Below are 25,037 nucleotides of genomic sequence, written 5' to 3' on the forward strand. Positions count from 1 at the left end.
CACAAAACCAAAACTAGTCATTTGTTCTAAAAATTTTATTGAGAATATATATATTCTATTTAAATTTTCAAAATCAGTTGGAAAAAATTCAAGCTTATACTAAAATGAGTGACTTATAAGCACATTTTCAAATACTAAGCATTTTCATTTTAAACCAGCATTACTGATATTACAACTATATGTGCTTCTGCACATCAGTGTAACTGTACACAGATTTAAGAGAAAAACGATAGGTCATTTATACTAGTCACAAAACAATAAAACCAGGAGTTAACACTAAGTTAATAAGGATCATTTAAAAATTCCAACCACTTAGAAATAAAGAAAATTAACTATGAGGTCAAAGGAGAAATTACATGTGTAATAACAGATTATTTATAAAACAAAACTAATGAGAACACTATATATGATTCCTTTAATGCATTCGAAGTTGCTTTAGCCTTAAGTATATTCATTATTAAAGAAAGAAAAAGACAAAGCTCTCAAAGAATTTAGAAAACAAATTCTAAAAATTTATAGCAAGTTATAAAAAGTTTTATAGAAAATAGAAGGAATAATAAAAGCAGGATTGAATTAATTCAAATATGAAAACCTAAAATTACTGATACATATGTACACCCACTCTAAAACGGATTAAGCTCCTGTGTATCTAATCAGTGTAGAAAAGAGAAAAGAACAGGAAAAATGAGAAATGGACAACGTGAAACAGTACATGTGGAATGTAATCAAGATGTTAAGGCTGGACACGGTGGCTCACGCTTGTAATCCTAACACTTGGGAGGCCAAGGCCAGCGAATCACTTGAGGTCAGGGGTTCAAGACCAGCCTGGCCAACATGGTAAAACCCCGTCTCTACCAAAAACATAAAAATTAGTCAAGTGGGATGGCATGGGCCTGTAGACCCAGCTACTCGGGAGGCTGAGGCAGGGAGAACTGCTTGAACCTGGGAGACGGAGGTTGCAGTGAGCCAAGATCACGCCACTGCACTCCAACCTGAGCAACACAGTAAGATTCCATCTCAAAAAAAAAAAATATATATATATATATATATACACACACACACACACACACACATATATATATATACACACACACACACACACACACATATATATATATGTTAAGAGTTCTGCATATGGAATCCAAGGTAACTGGGTGGAATCGCAAATCAGCCCCTTTTTAGTTACAAGACTCTGGGCACGGTTAACCTCTTAAGATTTGATTTTCTCTAAAAATGAGAATGGAAAAGTAGAATGAGAAAATACTACTAACTGCTTCCTAAAGAGTTGTGAAAATCAAACAAGTACTTCCAAGTACCCAGGGACTAGTAAGCACTCGGGTCATCATCTAGACCATTCTAAAGACTTACATCTGCTCAAGATATAATCCCTTTGATATGACCCCATTAGGTCCCCTGTACAGGGTGACATTTGTGATTTCATCTTCAAAGCAATGTCATTCACAGAAACTGGTGAAAGGTCAAGTTCTTCCATCTCTACAGCAGCCCCAACACAGTTGTGTCTGAGCCAGGGGCGACTGATGTTGAGTGATGTGACCGGGGTCAAAACGTCCTCCAGGGAATTCGTCCTTAGGCACTGTTTTGTACTACAACAAGCCTCCCATTAAAATGTTGAGAGAGCATCCCTAAGTGGGTCCTAAAACGTGTGCATGTGGATGTAGAGAGTGCAATGAGAGACAGGGGAGACTCGGAAGGGTGGGGGTGGATGAGAAATGACTTAACAGGTCCCAAATGCGTTATTCGGGTGACGGATATCCCGCTCCAAAAGCCCTGACTAGACCACTACAGAATCTATGCATCGAAACTGCACTTATGCCCCATAAGTTTATACAACTTACTGTTTTTTTATTTTAAAAAGGGATTACAGTTTTTGTTGATTTCTCTATCTTTTCAACCACTTGGTCCATCATCTCCCTAATTAACGTATTTATAATAATGATTTTGAAGTCTTTGTCTGCTAATTCCATAAGACTACCTGTCAAGTAGCTCGGAAGATGTATTACCTTCTAGCATTGAGATATGCTAGCACCTCCGCACCCTATGCTTTCTTATATCTTAAATAAACAAACATACATAAGTAAGACATGAATAAATAGAAGGCAGTGAGAGGGCTTGGTTGGAATCTCCTGTGTAAAGAGGAACATTGAAATGGCACGAATGGGAAAATGTCTAGGAACAGTACAAGAAACAGCAAAGAACAGAATTTAGAAAACAAAAAGCAGGGGGGGTGGAGGTGAAAAGGGGTCAACTGAATACATGAGAAAAACCAGCTTAATGCCCCCAACAGTGGCTAACCTTGTTCACACTTCCCCTCCGCCAGCACTGTTCTAAGTACTTTTCATGTGATTTCCCACTGAATCCTCTACACCAGCCGCAAGGTGGGTGCTAATGTCCTCTTTCACCAAGGAGAAACCCCACAGGGTGACTTTACCAGCTTGTGTCCAAGAGTGAGTTCATGGGGAATGACAGCATATGAAGCCAGGTAACCACACTGCAAACTCTCCTGCTCATCCCCCTTCATGGCATCACAGGGAAGTGTCGCAGAGACCAAAGGAGCCTCAAGAAGAAAGGGCAGTCACCAGTGTCAATTCTACAGGATATCTGGGAGCCAGAAGCCTCGAACTTCCAAAATGCAACTTCAGCCAAGCTATGGTGGCCAAATCAGAAAGCAGACAGCAATCCTTGAAAAGGAAGGTGTCATGGCAGTTGGCTTCAATAAAATCTGCCCCTCCACAGTACCAACAGCTGAAAAGAAGAAAGCCCGTGATATGGAACGTGGGAAGAGGTGGGAAGGAATGAGCTATTAGGTCCAGCCTGAGAACAGGGCAAGCTAGGAACATAAGAAATGATGATTGCTGGGAAGTATGATGGGCCTAGGAAAGCAGAAGAGAAATGAATGCCAGCCAGCATCTTCCCAGAAGTCAAGTTCATAACAGTAAGAGCATCATATCTGTTAAGAATTAGGAGTTTGTCAACAACAACAACAATAACAACAACAAAGCCAATTTAAAAAGGGGCAAAGGACTTGAATAGACATCTCTCCAAAGAAGATACACAGATGGCCATACGTTCATGAAAAGATGCTCAACATCACCAACCACAGGGAAACGCAAATCTCAATCACAATGAGACACCACTTCAATTATTTACAACAACAACAAAAAAACAGAAAATAACAAACGTTGGTGAGAAATATAGAAAAACTGGAACCCCTGTGCACTGCTGGCAGGAATATAAAATGGTGTAGCCACTGTGGAAAATGGTATCACTATTCCTCAAAAAACTGAAAACAAAATTACTATATAATGCAGCAATTCCACTTCCACGCACATGCCCAAAAAAAATGAAAGCAGAGACTCGGAAAAATACTTGCACACCCACGTTCATAGTGGCATTACTCATAAGAGTCAAAAGGTGAAAAAAACCCAAGTGTTGATGAATAAACAAAATGCTGTATATACACACAGTGAAATATTATTCTGCCCTAAAAAGGAAGGAAATTCTGTCACATGCTCCAACATGGATGAATCTTGAAGGCATGCTACATGAAAAAAACTAGACACAATAGGACAAACACTGTATGGTTTCACTTATATGAGGTACCTAGAGTTGCAAAATCCATAAAAATAGGAAATAGAATGGGGTTGCCAGGGGCTGAGGGTAGGGAGAAGAAATGACTGATAATAGGTACAAGGTTTCCTCGGGGATAATGAAAATGTCCTGAGGCTAGACGGTGGTGAAAGTCACACAATACTGTGTATGGATAAAATGCCACAAAACTGTTGTTAAAATGGTACATTTAAATTATGTCTATTGTACCACAATTTTTAAAGAGTTAGGGCTTTGCCCAACCAGGCGTAGTGGCTCATGCCTGTAATCCCAGCACTTCAGGAGGCCAAGGCAGGCAGATCATGAGGTCAGGAGTTCAAGACCAGCCTGGCCAATATGATGGCACTGTGTCTCTACTAAAAATACAAAAATTATCCAGGCTTGGTGGCACGCACCTGTAGTCCCAGCAACTTGGGAGGCTGAGGCAGAAGAATCGCTTGAACCCGGGAGGCGGAGGTTGCAGTGAGCCGAGATCATGCCACTGCACTCCAGCCTGGGCAACAGTGGAAGACTCCATCTCAAAAAAAAAAAAAAAAGCTACGAGTTCACTGAATTGTAAACTTTACAGATGACATGTATGATATTGATTATACCCCCAAAAAACTATGAATAAAAGAAAGAAAAAATCAAGAGCTGAAGGGATGCCAAGACTAGGCTAGAGGGAACGTGGGGTTCTCTTTGTAGGTGGAGACGGAGTTTCCCTAACCGTGCCCCTTCAAACATCAAGAGTGCCTGTGTGTGTCCCTGCCGGGGTGAGAGGAAGGTAGGATTGCAAGCTGGGAAACCACAGGATTAAACAAAATGCAGACAGGTTTCTTTGCTGAGGACTTTTTGGAAACCTTCCAAAATTAATGTGCAGAATGAATCTCAAAAAGGAGATTCACAGGCAAGATTGCCCAAATTTATTTGAAACTAATAAATTTCTGCAAATGGCTGCAAACAGTTGGTAGAAGGAAAGGGGAAAAATAAGCAAGCAACCCCTAATGCAGCTAGGTTAGGCGAAAAGAATTCATGCTTGTGAGGAACACACCCCAAGGACTAACAAGGAAATCATATAAATAAAAGATGAACCGAGTGAGGTTGCAGCCAGGTCAACCGAGGTGGTCCGCAGGCCAGGTAGAGCCATCAGGCTCTGTGAATCAGAACGACTGATCGCACATGAAAATTGCTCTCTAACTCCATCACTCTTCCCTAACCATTTGACATCATCATGTTTCATTAGCCTAGAAAAACTCCCCCTTCTACCCGATGGAATAACACACACCAACCACTTGGCTTTTTGTGCCATAGGTTGCTACAGACATCAGTGAAAGAGCTTCTTTCAGACATGTGTTAAATAGCATGTATTAAAAGTCACTAAAACAGAAAACTGAAAAACCACATGTGTGATATTGGACCTAAGTGTTACGCCATAGTCTACAACGTGGAGTTGAAAGCTATCAAAGAAGAACCCAGAGAAAAATCCTCATTTTCCATGTAGTTTAGTTATCCTTCATGCAAATGATTTTCTCCCTGGGAAGGAGTCAGATCGTAAACTAAGTCTCAGAGTAGAAGCACAAACAGGATTTTCAAGAAAGTGAGATGGAGAGAAAAAAAAACTATTGCCTTAGAAGGGTAATTTTATTTAGGTAAACTGAGTACCTAACAACTAGCAAAGAGGTAATTTGGGCATTTTTATCCTTGAAGAAGCCAAATTCTGAAAAACCCAAATTCAGTGATTTATGGATTCTCCAGAAAACCTTTGAGAGTTCGCTGCACAGCATTCACGGCAGGCTGTATGTATGTATGTCTACCACCATCCTTCCATCAGCACCTCCACTTCAATAAAACCAGCTCCCTACCATGTGCCTTTTTCAAATTTCTCAATTCCTTCATTTATGCCCAATTATAATATGCACCTGTTTCTCTTCAAAGCTTCCAGACACCTGGGCATTGTGCCAGACTGCCTACAAAACCAAGCCATTGAACACCCACTCCAAGCAACTGTTGATGAGTTGAATAATATTCACAACTACCATTGCTCAAATGTGTAACAGCACCTAGAAGCATTTATTTCTCTACTTCATCCATGCTGAAGTGAAAAAAAGTTCAGATTGCCAAAGATATAAAAGCAGCACCCAAACAAAGACACACAACTTTTGGCACCCTCCTTGAAAGTCGTGGCCAGGAAAAAAAACACTGAAAACACCAGAATTTAATGTATCTTTCATGCGGGGAGTGAACACAAGAAAGGGGTGAGGAGTTGAAATTCATCAGTCTCATTAACAGTTTCCCTTCCAACTTGAAGAAAGGTAAACAGAGGTAGTGAAGAGGAGACTTAAGAAAAATGATCCTCTAGAGATAAAAGAGAAAAAAAACCTCCAGAGTTCCCATTCCACTTTTCACAGAAAAAAGGATGGCTGTGACTGAAAGGAGAATCATTCTCCCTCCCGAAAGATGACTGTCTGAAGTAAAAACCAGGACTTATCGGATAGACAAAGGAGATGTAGCAGATAGATGAAGAGGGTGAGCTTATGCTGATAAGGGTTCCTGAAGAAAGGAATGAAGGAAAAGTTGAGGAAAAAAATATGTGAAGACATTTCAGCTGAGGATTTTCCAGAACTGACAATATGAGACCTCAAATCAAAACTGTACTCTAGGTACTCAAAATAACAAATAAAGATAAATCTCTATCTTCCACATCACAGAGAGTCTACAGAACGTCAAAAATAAGAGAGTCCTAAAAGCTAATGTAGAGAAAAGCAAATTATCAACAAAACAGTCACAATTAAGCTTATAGCCATTCCCATGACCAATGATACACATAAGCCAGAAGACACCAAAATGTTGGAGGGACGTAACTGCCCATCTAAAATTTTATACCCAGTTAAACCAACACACAAAAGTAAAGCCATAATTAAAACATTTTCAAACACAGAAATAGAAAGTTTATCACCCATGTAATCTCAATAATAGGATTATTCATGAACGCACTTCAGCAAGAAGTTACATAAACTAGGGTGTATGTCAAGGGATGAAGGACACAAAAATGAGCATAAAAATTGATCAAATATGTCATTAAATTTAAATAATTTATGCCCCAAAAAACTACATTTTCATGTTTAAAACACCCAAAATATAGGAAATTACCTTTGAAGGAGAAAGAGAGGAAGGAAGGAAGGGAGGGAGGGAAGGAGGGAGGGAGGGAGGGAGGGCAGGAGGGAGGGAGGGGAAAAAGAATGGCTGAAAAGAACAAGGTGGTAACTTACCTTCCTAGAGCAAGACATATTATAAAGTCAGAGCAATTAAAACATGTGGTGTGGTCAGAAACAAACAAAATATATCTTGACAAAACAGAACAGAGATCTCAAAAATAAACCTACCAATTTTTGGATTGAACTTGACAACTGAACCCGAGATTCGTATGTAGACTAAAAGGCCAAAAATAGCTAAATACATTATAAAGCAAAACAAGATGGGAAAACTTGACCTAACTTGATCAGTATATATAAAAACTTACTACATTAATAAGATACTTGTGATGTATAAACCAATGCTACAGACTGAACTGTGTCCACACAAAGTTCATGGGTTGAAGCTCTAACCCCAATGTAACTGTATTTGGAGACAAAGCTTTTAGGAAGTAATTAAGGTTAAATGAGGTCATAGGGTGGGATCCTAATTCAATGGGGTTAGTGGCCTCATAAGAAGAAAGGAATCTCACTCTGCCTGTTAAGGACACGAACAGAATCTTTAGGATGTACTTGCATCCCTGAGGATGGCCCTCATCAGAACCTGATCATGCTGGCACCTTGATCTCAGATTTCCAGCCTCCAGAACTGTGAGAAAACAGTTTTATGTTGTTGGCCATCCAGTTTATGGTATTTCACTATGGCAACCAAGCAGACCATAAAAGAGAATAAATAGCCTCAAAACAGATCTACACAAGTATGACAGAAATGGTATTACAAATAGGCAGAAAAAGGAGTGACTATTGAATTTTTACAACCTAAGATTACTGACTATTCATTTGACAAAATCAAATTTGAATCCCTAACTCACAACATATCAAAAATAAATCCAAGGAGGATTAAAAACCTAAATGTGAAAAGCAAAACTTGAAGACTTTTAGGGAAAAATACAGTATTTGAGACAATCTTTAAAACCTTAGAGTGGGGAAGAAATTTCATAAGACAAAAAGCTTCTTAAAAAAAAAAAAAAGCACAAACCATAAAAAAAAACTCAGTAAATTTCACCAAATTAAAAATGAAAACTATTGTTCAATAAAATGTAAAAATGCAAGCCACAGACTAGGAGTACATACTTGTAATGTATATTTCTAAAATGAAGGATCTAGAATTTCTAAATGAGCTTCTATAGACCTATAAGAAAAAAAATCCCAAATGAAAAATTATCAAAAGACATGAACAGGCCATTCACAGAAGAGGAAATTCAAATGGTTGAGATACATGATATACAAAAAGATTATTAGTTTTACTAGAATCAGAAAATGTACCTTAAAACACTGAGATTCTATTTCATACTCATGACAATAACAAAAATTTAAAAGTCCAGTAATTCTAAGGGTTGGGGAAGCTGTGGAAAACCAGGAACTGAGTTAAGAGTTATAGTAGGTAGGATTATAAACTGGTACAAATCCCTCGCAAAACATTCTTTAGTATCCAGGAAACATGCTTTTTCACCCATGTGTCTTTTCTAGGGATGTACTCTAAAGTACAGTCTTAGGTGTATGCAAAAGAGATAATGTACAAGAATGTTGGCTATAGCATTTTTATATGAAAAATGAAAATCATCTAAACATCCCATTAACAAAACAATAGCCGAGCCAATTTTAGTACAATTCTTCAATATAATTTTTTTAAGAGACAAAGTCTTGCTCTGTTGCCCCTGCTGGAGTGCAGTGGAGTGATCATGACTCACTGCAGCCCCAAACACCTGGGCTCAAGCAATCATCCCATCTCAGCATCCCAAGTAGCTAGGACTATAGGCGCATGCCACCATGCTCAGCTAATTTTTTATTTTTTTAAATTTATTTTTATAGAGATGAGGACTTACTATGTTGCCCAGGCTAGTATCAAACTCTTGGGCTCAAGAGATCCTCCCACCTCAGCCTACCATTTTATATAGCAATGAAAATCAATGAACTATACCCGCAGAGGTATCCAATCTTATGGCTTCCCTGGGCCACAATAGAAGAATTGTCTTGGGCCACACATATACCACACTAACACTAACGATAGCTGATGAGCTTTTTTAAAAATCTCATAATGTTTTTAAAGAGTTTATGGATTTGTGTTAAGCCGCAATCAAAGCCTCCTGGGCTGCATATTGGAAAAGCTTGAACTACAGCTATGATATGGATTAGCTCTGTGTCCCCACCCAAATCTCATCTCCAATTGGAATCCCCAAGTGTCCAGGGAGGAAAGTGATTGGATTAAGGGGGCAGTTCCCCCATGCTGTTCCAGTGACAGTGACTGAATTCTCATGAGATCTGATGGTTTTATAAATGGTAGTTTTTCCTGTGCTCTCACATGCGTGTGCCCCCTCTCCCTTCCTCTCTCTCTCTCTCTCTGTCTTTCCTCCCCTCTCTCATTTGCCACTATGTAAGACATACCTGTTTCCCCTTCCACCATGACTGTAAGTTTCCTGAGGTCTCCCCAGCCATGCAGAACTGTGAACCAATTAAACCTCTTTCCAAGACATTCATGTGGCTAACAAACATATGAAAAAAATGCTCATCATCACTAGTCATTGGAGAAATACATATCAAAACCACAATGAGATACCATCTCATGCCAGTTAGAAGGGCAGTCATTAAAAAGTCAGGAAACAACAGATACTGGAGAGGGTCTGTAGAAATAGGAATGCTTTTACCCTAATGCAATGGTAAATTCATTCAACCATTGTGGAAGACAGTGTGGCGATTCCTCAAGGATCTAGAACCAAAAATACCATTTGACCCAGCAATCCCATTACTGGGTATATACCCAAAATCATTCTACTATAAAGACACATGCACATGCATGGTTATTGCAGCACTGTTCACAATAGCAAAGACTTGGAACCAACCCAAACGCTAGACTAGATAAAGAAAATGTGGCACATATACGCCATGGAATACTATGCAGCCACAAAAAAGAATGAGTTCATGTCCTTTGCAGGGATATGGATGAAGCTAGAAACCATCATTCTCAGCAAACTGACAGGAACAGAAAACCAAAACTGCATGTTCTCACTCATAAGTGGGAGTTGAACAATGAGAACACACGGACACAGGGAGGGGAGCATCACACACTGGGGCCTCTGAGGGGGCGGGGGACAAGGGGAGGAATAGCATTAGGAGAAATACCTAATGTAGATGATGGGTTGATGGGTGCAGCAAATCTCCATGGCACATGTATACCTATGTAACAAACCTGCACATTCTGCACATGCATCCCAGAACTTAAAGTATAATTTAAAAAAAAAAAAAAAAAAAAAAAACTCTCTCCTTATAAAGCAGCCAGTCTTGGGAATTTCTTTATATCAGCATGAAGATGGACTAATACAAGCTATGTTTCAACATGGATAAATGTTGAAAACAATGAATCAAAAAGAGCTGCAGTATGACAGTATGAAAACATTTTAAAGAGCTTGAAATATTGAACTCAGTAGCATAATGAATCACAGATGCATACATGGAAGTCATGTGGAAACACGTACGGGAAAGACAGTAATAATTCAGGACAGTGTGAAAGGATGAAGGGGGATGGGGAGAACTGGGGAGGGGACAGAAGCTTCAACGAGGCTTTCATGTTGTCTTCTCTTTTACATCTAAGCAAGTACGGCCAAGCACCAGGACTCAATGGAGCTGGGATGTGGGCTCACATGTGCCTTTTCTAGTATTATTTCACTTCTGCATGTTTGAAGTACTTCACAATTTGGAAAATAAAAAATGTAATGCCTCAATGTTACACGCTGAATTTGGGGGCAATCCAAAACCTGAGTGTATCCTGAGAGCAACTTTTAATAAAATTATAAATATTAACAAACTTAAACAAAATGAATAGAGACTAAATCCACCAATCCTGATTATCCACCATTCCCGCGGCTCCTACTCCTTCTTATCCTCAGGCCACAGAAAAGCTGATAAACCACATCTCCAAAGGAAGTTCTGGGAAAGAAATGAAGTTCACAGAGGAGAGAAGCAATCAAGGACAATTCAAAAAAAGTGTTATCTAAAGGCTCAGGTGAACCTGCCCCTGTTAAATATGCTTGGCAGAGCAAATACGCATGAACACTGCAGAAAGGAAGGAGGAAAGGAACGAAAAGGAAACGTGCAAAAGGCACGTGAAGAAGCCACAGCGTGGAAGAAAATACACTCCCAGCAGCGGATTAAAAGTTTTCACAGTAAATGATTTGCTGCTACAAGAAACTAAGAACAGGAAATCAACAAAACAGGGTCACAGCGATGACAAGGAGACAGAATGAGACGAAAAAGAGAAATTGCAGAGCTGAGGAAGCACACCAATCACCAAAACACCTCTATGAAAAATAAATAAATTAGAAACAGTAAGAAAAAAAGAGAGAGCATTGCAAACATGAATAGTAAGACTGAGGAATGGTTTCCAACAATTATAAAAAATCAGATCTCTTTTTTTTTTTTTTTTTTTTAAAGACACCAGGTCTTGCTATGTTGTCCAGGCTGGTCTTAAACTCCTGGGTTCAAGCAATCTTCCCGCCTGTGTCTACAGCTTAAATAAAAAACACAGACCAAAATTTAAATAACAAACTAAATATCGTTGCGCTGATGTTAGTTATCTGATTAAAATAATTCTGCTGTTGCTCACAATATTTTTCTCATAACTTTCTGGCAATTACTTTTCAAACTGTATTTTTTTAATTAAGTAAGAGAAACTAGTTTTGATTCCTTCTTTCCATACCTCATTCTTGATCCAAAACAATTATTACTCAGCATGGTAAAGTGCTTGGCACACAATAAGCAAGTCATAATAACAACAATAGCTATAACTTATATAGCATACATATACGTGACACTGTTCTACTCTTCTTTTTATTTATTTTATTTTTTTTTTTTTTTTGAGACGGAGTTTCGCTCTTGTTACCCAGGCTGGAGTGCAATGGCACGATCTCGGCTCACCGCAACCTCCACCTCCTGGGTTCAGGCAATTCTCCTGCCTCAGCCTCCTGAGTAGCTGGGATTACAGGCACGAGCCACCATGCCCAGCTAATTTTTTGTATTTTTAGTAGAGACGGGGTTTCACCATGTTGACCAGGATGGTCTCGATCTCTTGACCTCATGATCCACCCACCTCGGCCTCCCAAAGTGCTGGGATTACAGGCTTGAGCCACCGCGCCCAGCTTACTCTTCTTTACTATATACAGAACCATGTAATCCCCACAACCACCCCTATGATATAAGTAGTATTATTCTCTTCAATTTCAATTAAGGAAACTAAGGCATAGGGAAATTAACTAACTTGCCCAAAGTCATATAACAAGTACCTGTCAACGCTGGGATTTGAACCCAGGCATCTGACTGCAGAGCCTGAGCTATTTATCTCTGCAAGAATATTTATTTAATGCGTTAATGAATGATGGGCGCCTTTATTTACCCAACCTGGTCCCAAATGACTTCTGGTTCGGATATATTCTCCTGAGGATATGGGATGATGTTCAAAATTAGATATAAAAATTCCAGCTGATTTGTTTTTCAAATCCATCTCCCAGCACCTGCACGATACTTAGAGCTCTTAATTCTGGTTTTCAACTGAAAACCATGTTAGTTCTAAAAATCTCTATAATTCCCCCCTGCCCTTCACCTTCCATTAGCTTCAGACACAGGGTCAGTTCACTCCTTCCTTCCACAGGCGAAAAAGCATTGCCAAAACTCGGAAGAGCCAGAAAGCTTGACGGAACTCTATCCTCAGGCCAGGGCAAAAGAGAGGAGCCTGATACTAACAAGGAAAAGGGGAACCCTCACCAAGTCCAGAGACTTACCTGGAAGCAGGAAGGGGCAGCAGAGCAAAGTAAGGTGTAGAAGGAGAAAGGTGAACAGAACAACAATGAACACAGCCTATAAACCTGGGTTTACCCAGGGCCATCAGGCTTGGGTGGGGCCCAGGAACAAGGCTGTTATAGTCAGGGAGGTAGGCTTCTGTCAGGTCCAAGGAGGGATCCCATCCTCATCGGCATCCCGGTCACCAGGGGAGAGAGGCTGATAAAGCCCAGGCAGCTTTTCAAAGCCACTGGAACCAGGATTCAGGATCAGGCTCTAGGCCTGGCAGAAAACCAAGCAGAAATCTGATCAAGACGCCCACCTAGATGGACAAGCATGCATGGGGGGGCAGAGGGATTTCCCTGGGATGCCACTACTGGGCTCAGAGCCCAGTGCCAGTTCCATGCCCAGGAAGGAGAAGACGGAGACCCTGAAACCCTTCTGGGACCCGTCTGAACTGGCCTGAATCTGTAGCTGTCCAGGGACAGAGGAGAGAAGGCTGCACCCTGGTGTCCCCTGCTGAATGCATGAAGGTTACCATCCGTGCAGAGAAGTTTGGCCATGGTGAAGTATGCAGAATCTTGTAAAATCAACTATTAAAGGTGGCCATCGTTTATTCAAAGTACCTACTTAAAAATCCTACAAAAGAATGGATGCATGCCCCTGTCTGGAAGAAGCTTGGCAAAGACAGCCTTGTCCCTGTCAATATTCTAAGGTGAGAGCGTAATGAAACAACTCTTTCCGAGATTTTGCATTGCCAGGAGGCAACCTCCATAGGCCTCACACTGAGCTCCTACCTGAACACATCGGATTTTTATTATTTTTAAATTTACCTAACGAAGAAACTATTGAAGACAGGCTGATTTTAAAAGAGAAGAAAAAAATGAAAGGAGATAGGAAACAAGACTTCATACATATGCAATCATTCCTTAAAAGAAAGATATAAAATGCTTTGAAACCAAATTTGCCTATTAAATGCACCTGTTTTAAAGAGGAAACACCACGAAAAATACATGTAGAAACGAGCAGAATCAGCATGCATTTACCCACAAATGCCACTCTGTAAAATACTCTCAATAGCAGACACTGCCCACCCCAGGCACCCAACGAAATATGACACTTCCGCAGATCTGTATCTTCATTAAATTCTACTCCTCCTCCATCTCCCATCTCTTTGAAAAAGACAAAAATAGTAAATGGGGGAGATATGGAGATGAGAGGTAATGTTAATATTTACAATAGGTGGCCACACATAACAAAGACTTAAGTTTGTTATGCTAACATAAAGGACGAGTGAAAAACAATTTTCCAACATCTGATTACTGCAGATTCAGTTGCTATTAATTGGAAGCTGTATTTATCCCTCAAAATCACAAAAATTAAAAAATGAAACAAAACCACGAAGGATAGCTAGACTGTGTGGTGTGTTTGCGCACCCATGCAGACGCTCACACACATACACACCTAGCACAGAAACTGTTTTTAAAATAATGTTGATTACTGAGTCTTAAGGTACCTCGCTGTATTTAGCAATGACCTACAGCCTCCCTTCTGGTCCTCCCAAAGTCAAAACCCCTGGTGTCACGCTTAATGGAAAGCTGCCTTTCTCACCATCCTGCCTATCAGACCACCCCCCAACCACGCCGCAGGAGCGGCCTGCCGCCCGGTGCTTCGGAGTTTGTTTTGCTGTTGTTGTTTAACATGGGGCTATTCTTTTTAATTGTGTTTCCATCCAGTGCTGGTTCCCTCAGTCTCGTGTCCGCACCGTGCCCACCCTGGGACACAACTTCCTCGGTGCGTGGCGTGAGTAGCGGTAAGACTTTATAAATGAATACGTTTTCACACCAAGTTTGATGACATTTGGTCTGCCACAATTTCCTTTTCCTTCATTTAAAAGGAGTGAAGGAAAACAGAAGAGCACGCCCGCAGTGCGCGGCCGCGCCGCGGTCCCCTGCGCCCGGCACCCACGCCCCCGCGCGCCGCAGCACCCGGCCCCGCGCTCCCGGCCCGCGCGCCCCGCGCCCTGCGCCCCCGCCCCGGGCCTTACCGTGCGCGGGGCAGCCCCGGGCAGGCCCGGGCGAGCTGGAAGCCGCGGCGGGCTCAGAGCCGCATCCCGGCCCTCCGACGCAGGGGGCGCGCAGTCCGTCCCCGGAGGCGCCGGGTCCAGGCCGAGGATGGTTTTCCGCTCCGCGTTTAAGAGGTGGGAGGAGCGCGCGGCGGTGCGCACAGGAAATCCGATAGGTGAGGACCGCGGGCCGCGAGGGGCGGCGCGGGCTGCAGGGCGCGGGCTGCAGGGCGCGGGGGGCGGCTCCGGGAGGTGGCGGGACCCTCGCGCCTGCAGCCGGGGAAAGGGGCAGGAACCGTCGACAAATGCTCCGGCTCCGAAGCCCCGAGGGGTAGAGCATCTTTCACGGAGCACCAGGACTTGACGACGGTGGAATTTGCTCGGATCCCCTAAGGCCGGTTCCGAGTTTCCGCGCGGCCCTCGCGGGAACGGTCCCAAAGTTAACTTTGAAAACACTCTCAGGAGAGGGAAGGCCGCCGGGCCCTGCGCTTCTCAAAGCCCAGACGCCCCCGGAAAAGACACCCCCCAACCCCCAACCCCCAACCCCCACCACCAGATCTTTGTAAAAAGAGATGCTACCTTCACAGCAAAAGGCTTGGTTAGAGGAAGGAGCCAAGGTCATGCACGGCGCGGGGCGCTGCGGGGCTGCGCAGTGACGGGCGAATGAAGCCGGTGCCTTGACGAGTCCCATTTCACGCATAAGACGACCCGCGACAGAGAAGTCAGGGGGCCTGTCCCGGGTCACGCAGTCACAGGCAGTCCCCAGGTGGCTGAATACTGATGTGTCACAGCCATAGTGAGAGGGAGGGGCCGCAGGAGACGAAGCCAATGGGACCCCACCTTTCTCTGGCTGGAAAAATATTCATATATTTACGTAGACAAATACACATTTTTTAAAGGGTTGAGAACGTATCATCCAATTCAGTGATCTTCAACCCTGGCTGCACAGTAAAATCTCCTGGGACGCTCTTAAAATTCCCAGTGCTCAGGTGCCTACCCCAAGCCCAATGAAGCCGACTTATTTTCCTGAATGTCATAACTTCGTTAGCTTCAGAGCAGTGCCAGCCCTTTCTTCCCCACAGCCGCCGACATGTGATCCTTCTTGCACAAAGATGATGTGAGCTAATGGGGAAGTGGGGAGAGACCCCTCCCCTCAAAAACATCAGGAACAGGGAGTCCAGAGCCTAAAAGGTGTAGAATCCCTTCAGAGAACGGACAGGCCTCGGAAGCTGGAGCGTCGGGCTGAAGGGAGGCCTGTGAGGGTTCTGATGGGGAAGAACGCAGCAGCGGGACCGCAGTCACCAGCCGGGATTATTAAACTCCCCCGCGATTCTGCACGCGGCTTCGTGCAGCTCCCGTTTCCTGGGGTAACCACGCGGGCCTGGCAGACTCACAGCCGAGCAGGGACAGACAGGATGCCGACTCAGGCAGCATCAGGTGGGGCAGGTACCAGCCCAGAGAGGGCAGGAGGTGAGCCTGCCCGCCCTCCAGGGCGCCCCCTGCCCCGTCCCTCCCAGGCCCCAGTTGCTGTTCCCCCATTCCCTTCCCACCCCTTCCTCCCTTCCCACCCAGCACCTCCCGTACCGAGAAGCACGTCACACCTCTGTCCCGCCACGGACACCTCAACTGAGCCGGCACCTGAGGGGCCTTTGACCCGGGGCAGGTTTTTTGTTTTTGTTTTTTTTAAATTAAGATGGGGAGAAGGAAGGTGCAGGACCCAGAGAAAGAGCCTGGGAGACTGGGACTTAGGATCCCACTCTGAGGGGCAGGAGGCCAGTTGCAGCGGTGAGGGGCAGCAGCCAGGCTTGGGTATACATCAATACCGCCAGAGCAGTTAAAATACATTTATTGTACCCCAAGTATAAAAATCAGGGAATCGTTTAAGTAGAATTTCAGTTTGGGGTGCTGGTGGTTTAATCGGAAGCTTCTTCCCTAAAATTGTCCTGGGGAAGAGGGTCCTCCATTTTCTGTTTCCAAGACCAAAGTAATTTAATTATACTACAAGCACTTCTTCATTTGAGTAGCTTGTTTTCAATTCAGCTGGTAAAAGGTATAAAAACAAGGATGAGGGAACCGTCGTGGAGGGGTAGCAGCCTCTGCATGGGGACAGTGTTCCAGCTGAGGCCCGGATGGTGGAAGGGCAGGAGAAGTGGGGAGGGAGCGTTCCAGGCGGATCACAGCAAAGGCGACCACCCTGCACCAGGAATGTTCCTGCTCACTGCTCAGCGCTGCCATGTCGAAAATAGGCTGTAGCAGAGGGCAGATCACAGGTCAATGTGCGCAAATTGCTTAGCCCAGTGAACACTGCTGTGAGATGGGCAAGCCGTGGCCTTGGGTCTTGAAAGAGAAAGAGAAAGCATCCATCCATCCATCCCAGGCCAGAGCTTGTGATCTCAGGCTCTGACACTGGTCTTTGTTAAACTCTATGATAGAGTCCGAGGCAGTGGCCCAGGCAGTGGTCTGCTCTGTCCCCATCACTGTGGGGGTGAGTCTCACCTGTAAGCCATGCAAGCTTCTCTCCCATGGGAGAAGGATTCACAGAGGCTAAGGCACCTTTTCCCCGTATGCCTTCCACCACTCCACAAGGCCCTCCAGAGCCTGGTCCCCGTGACTGTCAGTCAAAACATGCAACCTTCCCCGTGCTTGCTGACACTTCTGTTTGGTCTCAGGGTTCTTAACCTCAGCTCACTTGGCATTTTGAGTTGGCTAATTCCTTGCTGTGAGACTGTCCTGTGCACCATGAAATGCTTAGCAGGACCCCTGGCCTCTACCCACTGGATGCCAGGAGCACCCCTGCACACACACACAAGTTGAGCAATGTCTCCAGGTTTGCCAAATGTCCTGTGGGAAGCAAAGTCCCAATTGGGAGCCGCTGCTCTCGTAGAAAGGAACAGGACCCAGTGCTCCACAGGTAACTACAGAAAACATTTATCCACGACAGCTCCATGGACAAGGACCGCTTATCAGAGATTAAAGATTGTGTCCCAAGACAGAGCTGCTGGTCAAAGTCCCCCGCAGCCAGTCCCTACCCCCGTGCCAGCCTTCAGGTGCTCATTCCCTTTCCTCTGCCTGGAAGAAACATCTCCCAGATATTCATGGGACTTTCCTTGACTTCACCCAGCTCTCTGCTCAGAGACCACCTCCCCTTCCCTGATGCTCTGTGTAGTGCACACAACCTCCCACACCTCAGCCCCCCGATTTTGATCCTGCTGGCGCAGCATCGCCACCTGACATTTCGGGGTCCATTTGCTCATTTGTTCATGCTCTGTCTCCCCTGCCAGAACAGGACTTCAGGGTGCAGCACTGTACCCCAGCAGAGGCCTCTGCCTGGCACATGTTGGGTTGCTGGAGCAATACTGAATAAACAAGGGGAAGGACGAACTGATGACATCCATGGGCAGTGGCTGGGGGGGTGCAGCAAGCGAGGGCTCTTTTTGTTCCTTTCATCTGTCTTAAGACCCACTATCGAGGGCCCTTTTCTGCCATGGGGTCTGGTTGTAAAACATGCAAGTGTGTTCCTTCTCCCCTCCTGATCCAGGCTGGTGCTGGTGGGAGGCGGGAGAGTTCACCTGCTCCTCACTCATCTCGAGGCAGCACCAGCCACTACCAGCGGAAAATTCCTGCATTTCTGATTCAAAAACCTAAGTAGAACCAGCTTCATGGCTGAGATGGCCCAGGGACCCTTATGAAAAGTTAGAGAATCATCAGAAGTTTTTTGAGGCCTGGAAAATGGTTTTCCCAGCAAAGCCACAACGCTAATTAGAATGCCTCTGCCTGGAAGGCTTTCCAGGCCCATAGCAGTTTGCTGAAGCATTAAACAAAGCTTTCTTCTGGAGCGAGGTGAAGCGTGGGAGAACAGAGCGGGCTGTGGAACTGGGAATTGAACCCTGGAGGTAGCGGCTGCTGCCTAGAGTCTGAGGTGTGTGTCAGCAGCGTGGCTACTGTCCTGGGGTCCCTGGGAGGCACACCACTGCTTCATTGCTAGGATACTCTGCCCATGCGCGCTGACCTTGCCCCAAAAAACATGTTGACTTTTCCCCACATGGTTGGGGTACTTCACTGGGACTGCAGAACATAGTTATAATCACCACCCCTCCCAGGGAGCCAAGGAAACATGGCCCCAGCCAGGGCGGCCCACGTGGCTATAGCATGACAATTGTGAGTTACACGGATAGGCAAGGCCGTGGCCAGTTGTACCCTATGGGTTAGGATGAAGGTGGCCCCTCGTTGTTGAAAGTGAGTGGGACCACACCTTCCCAGATAATGAAGGAATTCACTCTCTGAATGAGACCAGAAGCATCTATGCTGGTTAAGAGAATGTCACATTAACAGAAGGAAGCTGTGTTTGGATGGTCCCTGGTCACCTCTGAAAAAAACACAGCCTTCCAGCCCTGAGGCCACAGGGAATATACGGCAGCCATTTGTAAGCATGCATCAATAAGCTTTTCATTTCAGATTTTCAGAGACGTTTTAATTTGATTTGGGGTTATTCCTGAATAATGCAACTTTATGACACATGAAAAACCAAGAACACTTGAAAAATGATCACCACCTTTCACTGTTGAGCTGGCTTCTCATACAAAATTCTTGGCACAACACACCCTGCTTCACCCAGGGCTGTGCCCTTCCTGACATTTCTAGTGCGTTCTGGAGCATATAAACCTAAACCAATTCTAAGGTCTCAAAAATAAAGGTCCATCTGGAATCTTTAGCACGGAAATTCCAAGCCAGGGAGGAGATGGGGTAGTAAGAACATATAGAGTTTGGTCAACTTGGTTTTGTAACCTCTTGCTCCATAAATAGGCTTTCTTTCTTTCTTTCTTTCTTTCTTTCTTTCTTTCTTTCTTTCTTTCTGGAGCAAGAGGTTACAAAACCAAGTTGTGTAAGCCCCCCGTTTCCCCACCTGTGCCGTGGGCATTGTTGCAAAGCTGATGGAAAGCTGGTGCAGCCAAACGCTGGGGACTCCTGTGGCACCCTGTGCCTTCTTTTTGGTAACACAACAATTCTCAGGCATTTTTTTTCTTTTGAGACTGAGTCTCACTCTGTCACCCAGGCTGGAGTGTAGTGGCGCGATCTTGGTTCACTGCACCTCCCAGGTTCAAGTGATCCTCCTGCCTCAGCCTCCCGAATAGCTGAGATTACAGGTGCCCGCTACCATGCCCAGGTAATTTTTGTATTTTTAGTAGTGTCGAGGTTTTACCACGTTGACCAGGCTGGTCTCAAACTCCTAACCTCAAATGATCCATCCACCTTAGCCTCTCAAAGTGCTGGGATTACAAGTGTGAGCCACTGTGCCCAGCCAGTTCTCAGGCATTTTTGTGTTTGTTTGTCTTAATTTCTGTCTTTACTACTAGCCTCCTCCATGGATCTTACTGACTTCTGCTTCCCCAGTGCCTATCACAGTTCCTGAGATATAACAGACACTCCAGGCAGGTGTTAAGTGAATAAACAAAGTAAAACTAAACACACTGCCTAAACACGGTGAACACCCACATAATAATAATGGCACCATTTATCTTTAACACATATGATTTGACCTTTGGCTTTTAGACCACAAGGGCCTTTCGACAGTGCAGTAAGCTTGCTAGGAAAGTTGGTCACTTTAAAGTTAGTTTAATTTATAGTAATATTGGAAAAGAGGCTCTAAAGGCAGTCTCACTTCCAACACGCAAACAAGTGAAAACCACTGTGTTTTAGTCCTTTCCGTATTTCTCCCAGAGAAGGGAATAAAAAATTCAATTTAAAAATCTGGGATAAACGAGGTTAGGTAGTATGCACCTGTAATCCTACCTGCCTGGGAAGCTGAGGCAGGAAAATCACTTGAGACCAAGAAGTCAAGATCAGCCTGGCCAACATAGTGAAACTCCGTCTCTACTGAAAATACAAAAATTAGCCAGGCGTGGTGGTGCACTCCTGTAATCCCAACTACTTAGGAGGCTGAGGCAGGAGACTCGCTTGAACCTTGGAGGTTGCAGTGAGCCGAGATCGTGCCACTGCACTTCAGCCTGGGTGACAGAGTGAGACTCCGTCTCAGAAAAAAAAAGGAAGGGGGATCTCTTTCATAGAAGCAGGGTCTCTCTATGTTGCCCAGGGTGGCCTTTTATTAATTTAATTTTTTGTATAGACAGGAGTCTTTCTATATTGTCCAGGCTGGTCTCAAACTTCTGGACTCGAGCCATCCCTCCCAAAGTGCTGGGATTGCAGGCCGTACCCAGGGTGTCTTCCTATCTGTTGCTAGTGATCCTGACTTCTTCAGAATACAGCATCCACGGACGTGCTGTGTTGCATGCAGCTAACCAGTGCCTGGAGAGACTGAACGTAAGCTCTTGTTTTCAACTCAGACCCAAGGACTGCCTGTTCCTTCAGAGAACCGCCTAGTACACAGAATTAGACATAGGAAAATCGTTCTGTAATCGCTGCATTTTGTGATCAAATGCAATACCTGATGCGGTGGGGCGCAGTGACACACACACCTGTAACCCCAGCCACAGTGGGGCTGACTGAGCTGTGATTGGGAAGGAAGCAGAAAGTAGAATTCTGAAATAACAGGACTGATTGACTTCAACCCGCATAGCACCACTGTCATGTTAAGAAGCCTTCAGAATCATCTCCGACCCTCTCAAAGAACCCATTCTCTCAAGGCACACACCGTTCCTGTCAGAGAGGCTATCTTCCTAGTGCTAAATTATTTCTTGATGCACTGAAAATTAAATTCACACTCAAAGACTTTTCTGCATTTGAGGAGATTTTCATGTACCCTGAGCTCTGTCAAAAGAGGTACATTGGGCCAGACGCAGTGGCTCACGCCTGTAATCCCAGCACTTTGGGGAGGTCAAGGCGGGCCGATCATGAGGTCAGGAGTTCGAGACCAGCCTGGCCAACATAGTAAAACACTGTCTCTACTAAAAATACAAAAAATTATCCAGGCATGGTGGCAGGCACCTATAATCCCAGCTACTCAGGAGGTGAGGCAGGAGAATCGCTTGAACCCAGGAGGCGGAGGTTGCAGTGAGCCAAGACTGCACCACAGCATTCCAACCTGGGCAGCAGAGCGAGACTCCATCTCAAAAAAAAAAAAGGTATATTGAAGAGAGGGTAGTTGTGGGACCATTTGCAAGAGAGGGCATTGACTGGAAGCCTATAAATTCTGGAGTGAAAGCTTAAAAAGTTGATCATCCTTTGAGGGCGGGCACAAGGAAAAAATAAAATATTTCTCCTTCAGGAACACACAGTGGCATAAGAGAAACCAACCTGCTGATAACTGACCATGCTAGGAGTTGGACCAAGATGCAGAAGCAAACAGAACCTTAATAAAATGTAACAGTGCCTCACGCCTACAATCCTAGCACTTTCAGAGGCCAAGGCGGGAAGATTTCTTGAGCTCAGGAGTTCAAGACTAGCCTGGACAACACAACAAGACCTCATATCCATTTAAAAAATAATAATGAAATTAGCTGCACTGGTAATTGGTGGCACACCCCTGTGGTCCCATGAAATGTGTGTGTGGACCTCCAAGGTCTTAAACCAGGTCAGAGATGTTTTGTTGGGGAAATAGAGATTCCAGCCCACCGAACACCCGTGTCCCGACATAGCCCCAGAGGTACCACCCTGGGCTCTGCCCAGTGCTGCTTCAACACCTCCAGATGGGAGGAGAGGGACCTTTCCTTCCCGTTGTAACCCCCACGTCAGTCATGGGACCTCCCCACTACAGAATATCGAGGAAGCTACAAGAAGTCAGAGTGCAAGTGGCTTCCCGTGACTTACCGCGGGCGCTCCTTCTGCCTCCCCTCCTCCTGCCTATTAGACTTCTCCTCGCTGGCTGGGCCCACACGTGGGTGTGCGGGTGCGAGGGATGGGAACCCAGGATCACTCAGCAGCATGCTTCTTGTCAGCTTCCTGCAAAGGGGAGAAATCATGTGTCAACCAGAAGCTTTTAAGTGGGAATATGAGGGCCTCCCACTTTCATCCACCAGAACGCTGCAGCTTTCAAACCACTTTCTAGACACTCAGTGTCACTCAAGCTTCCAATAATCCCACCGGCCAGGATGGGAGGGAGGCATTATTACTGCACAGATGAAACTAAGGTTCGCTGGTGACTGAGCTCCCCTTGTCACCTCACTGTCCCATGTCCACAGTGGAGATGCAGGAAAGGTGCTTTGAACTTCGCCGGGCTCCTGGTAAACCCTCAGTCCACGTTAGCGCCGGTCATTTGGTAGTGACTCAGGAGCTCCTCACTAGGAAGTGGGGGGCTGGGGACTGAGACCCAGACCTCTAAGCTCCCCCCGGGACCTCTTGCTCATTCTGCTATTTGAGGGTTTAGCCCAGAAGCATTTTTGGATCTCCAAAACAAAGTAAAAAGTCCTAGCAATGCTTGGTGAATTGATAACACTGATGTGAGGACTCGTTTCCATGATCGATCACGATTGGCTTTATTGAGTAAAGCCTGGGAAGAGGAATTAGATGTCAATTTAGAAAACCCCGGAAGTGAGAGAAAGCACGTACTACCTTCAGCCTAGGCGGCGCAGGCAGCCGCGACCCCAGGAAGCCGAGGAGGTGAGGACGCACAGGGCTACCTGCCTTCAGCAGCGGCCGTCTCCTGCTACGACCAGGAGTGGCCTGTCGGCCTCTCATTCCTCTGAAGACGATAAACCATCTTCCCAAAGTGATTTAAGCCAAACAATCTCAAAGAACACTGTCGGGGGCACACAAGAGGCTCCAGTGGTGAGTGAAGATCTTGTCATCCGCTTATGTCAGCCCTGGCTTACGAAACCCAAGAATCTGGTTCAACATACAGAACAAATGGAAATACGAAAACGAGTGAATTAGAAGCCACCAGTGTCCAACAGAAGGTCAGTTTCTCTGAAGAAGAAACTGAAGAAGATGATCAAGACGGCTCTCACAGCAGGGCCCCTGCTGCTGGAGCCAGATCCAGGGATTCTGATGAATCCGGAGATCAAACCAGCAGATCATCTAGTCAATATACAGAATCATTCTGGCAGTCATCACAAAGTCAAAACTTCACAGCTCATGATAAGCAACCTTCAGCGCTGAGCTCAGGATATCATAATACTCCTCAGAAAGGGACCCAACAAACTGCAAGAATAGGGACGGGGATGCAAAATGACAGCATTCAGAAATCAGAGCTTGGAAACCAGTCACCATCACCCTCCAGGTGCCAAGTGACTGAACAACCTCAAAATGCTTCTTTTGCCGGGAGGAACTGGTGGTGGCTACTTCCTCTGACAGCTGCTCTCCCTCTGGGAGTTTTTGCTCTTCAGTACTGCTGAGGTAGAAACCACTGCTGTTCAAGAGGTCCAGAACCAGATAAATCAACTTAAGAATAAATACCAAGGTCAAGATGCAAAGCTGTGGAAAAGGAGCCAAACATTCCTTTTTTTTTTTTTTTTTTTTTTTTTTTTTTTTTTTTTGAGACAGAGTCTTGCTGTGTCTCCCAGAGGCTGGTAGTGCAGTGGCACGATCTTGGCCCACTGCAACCTCCAACTCCCAGGTTCAAGAAATTCTCTGCCTGAGCCTCCCAAGCAGCTGGGATTACAGGCACATGCCACCACGCCTGGCTAATTTTTGTATTTTTAGTAGAAACGGGGTTTCACCATCTTGGCCAAGCTGGTCTTGAGCTCCTGACCCATCGCTGAATACAACCAACATCAGTCACGCAGGTTAAATTAGGGAAGAGCCATATTGAAACTAGAGTGATGTTTGCAGAAGGAGTCGCACATTAGGCTATGTGCTGAGACACAACACAGGTCTGTCTCATGAGTGAGCAGGGTCTAAGGCTGCAGCACTGCCCGGGACAGCAGCCTCTGGCCACAGTGAAGCTCCAGGAGTGGGGGCGGGGGTAGTTTGGAGTGGGGGCGGGGATCGTTTGGAGGGAGGAGGCTTTATCCATATTTGGAGGTTGGCATTTTTGTTGACTTTGCCACTTACTTTAATCCTGGGTCACAATAAGAGGACTTTGGTGAATGATCCTCTGAACTATTCTTTCTTGCTTATCCACTGAGTTACGCTTAAAATGTCAACAATACATCCTCATTCGGAGCCTCATGCAAACAAGTCAGGATCCCTCATTATCCAAGTTCTACCTACTGAACAATAAACAGGACATGTTCATGTATTCCTATTGATGATTGACAATAATTCCACTGTCAACCATGAAAGAACTCCCTTGTGTAAGAAAGTACAGTGCCATGCAGTTAGTGAATAAAGTTCTGGAATAAATCGAACCATTAGAGTTAAATCAATATATTTAGAAAATCTAGGAAACCCAATAAATGGGAAGAACTTTGCAGTGGACTCAGGGGTCTGACCCAGACAGAGACGGTAAAGTAA

General features: G+C 44.8%; 2 protein-coding genes across 5 annotated transcripts in view; one reads left to right on the top strand and one right to left on the bottom strand.

Moving 5' to 3' along the window:
• Positions 1-22,580, bottom strand: part of B3GALT5 (beta-1,3-galactosyltransferase 5) — a 59,036-nt gene extending 36,456 nt beyond the window's left edge. Inside the window, exon 1 of one of the 4 annotated variants that reach the window (XM_010338256.3) lies at positions 22,455-22,580. The gene's annotated coding sequence lies outside the window, so the exon portion shown is untranslated. Of the gene's footprint in view, positions 1-12,449; positions 12,596-12,627; positions 13,419-14,672; positions 14,747-22,454 lie in introns of those variants that run through there. The other 3 variants (XM_074389250.1, XM_074389248.1, XM_074389251.1) reach the window with 3 other exon arrangements.
• LOC101042677 (torsin-1A-interacting protein 1-like) lies at positions 17,508-24,074 on the top strand (the record flags this gene model as incomplete). The annotated part of the gene is given in 6 exon segments (XM_074389502.1): positions 17,508-17,601; positions 22,402-22,521; positions 22,826-22,902; positions 23,163-23,468; positions 23,516-23,952; positions 23,954-24,074. Coding segments are annotated over 6 exon segments (1,155 nt in total), but the record flags the coding sequence as incomplete, so codon positions are not given.
• Between the last annotated feature and the right edge of the window lie 963 nt (positions 24,075-25,037).

The sequence above is a fragment of the Saimiri boliviensis genome, chromosome 18 (genome assembly GCF_048565385.1).
Source record: "Saimiri boliviensis isolate mSaiBol1 chromosome 18, mSaiBol1.pri, whole genome shotgun sequence".
NCBI classification, from domain to species: Eukaryota; Metazoa; Chordata; class Mammalia; order Primates; family Cebidae; genus Saimiri; species Saimiri boliviensis.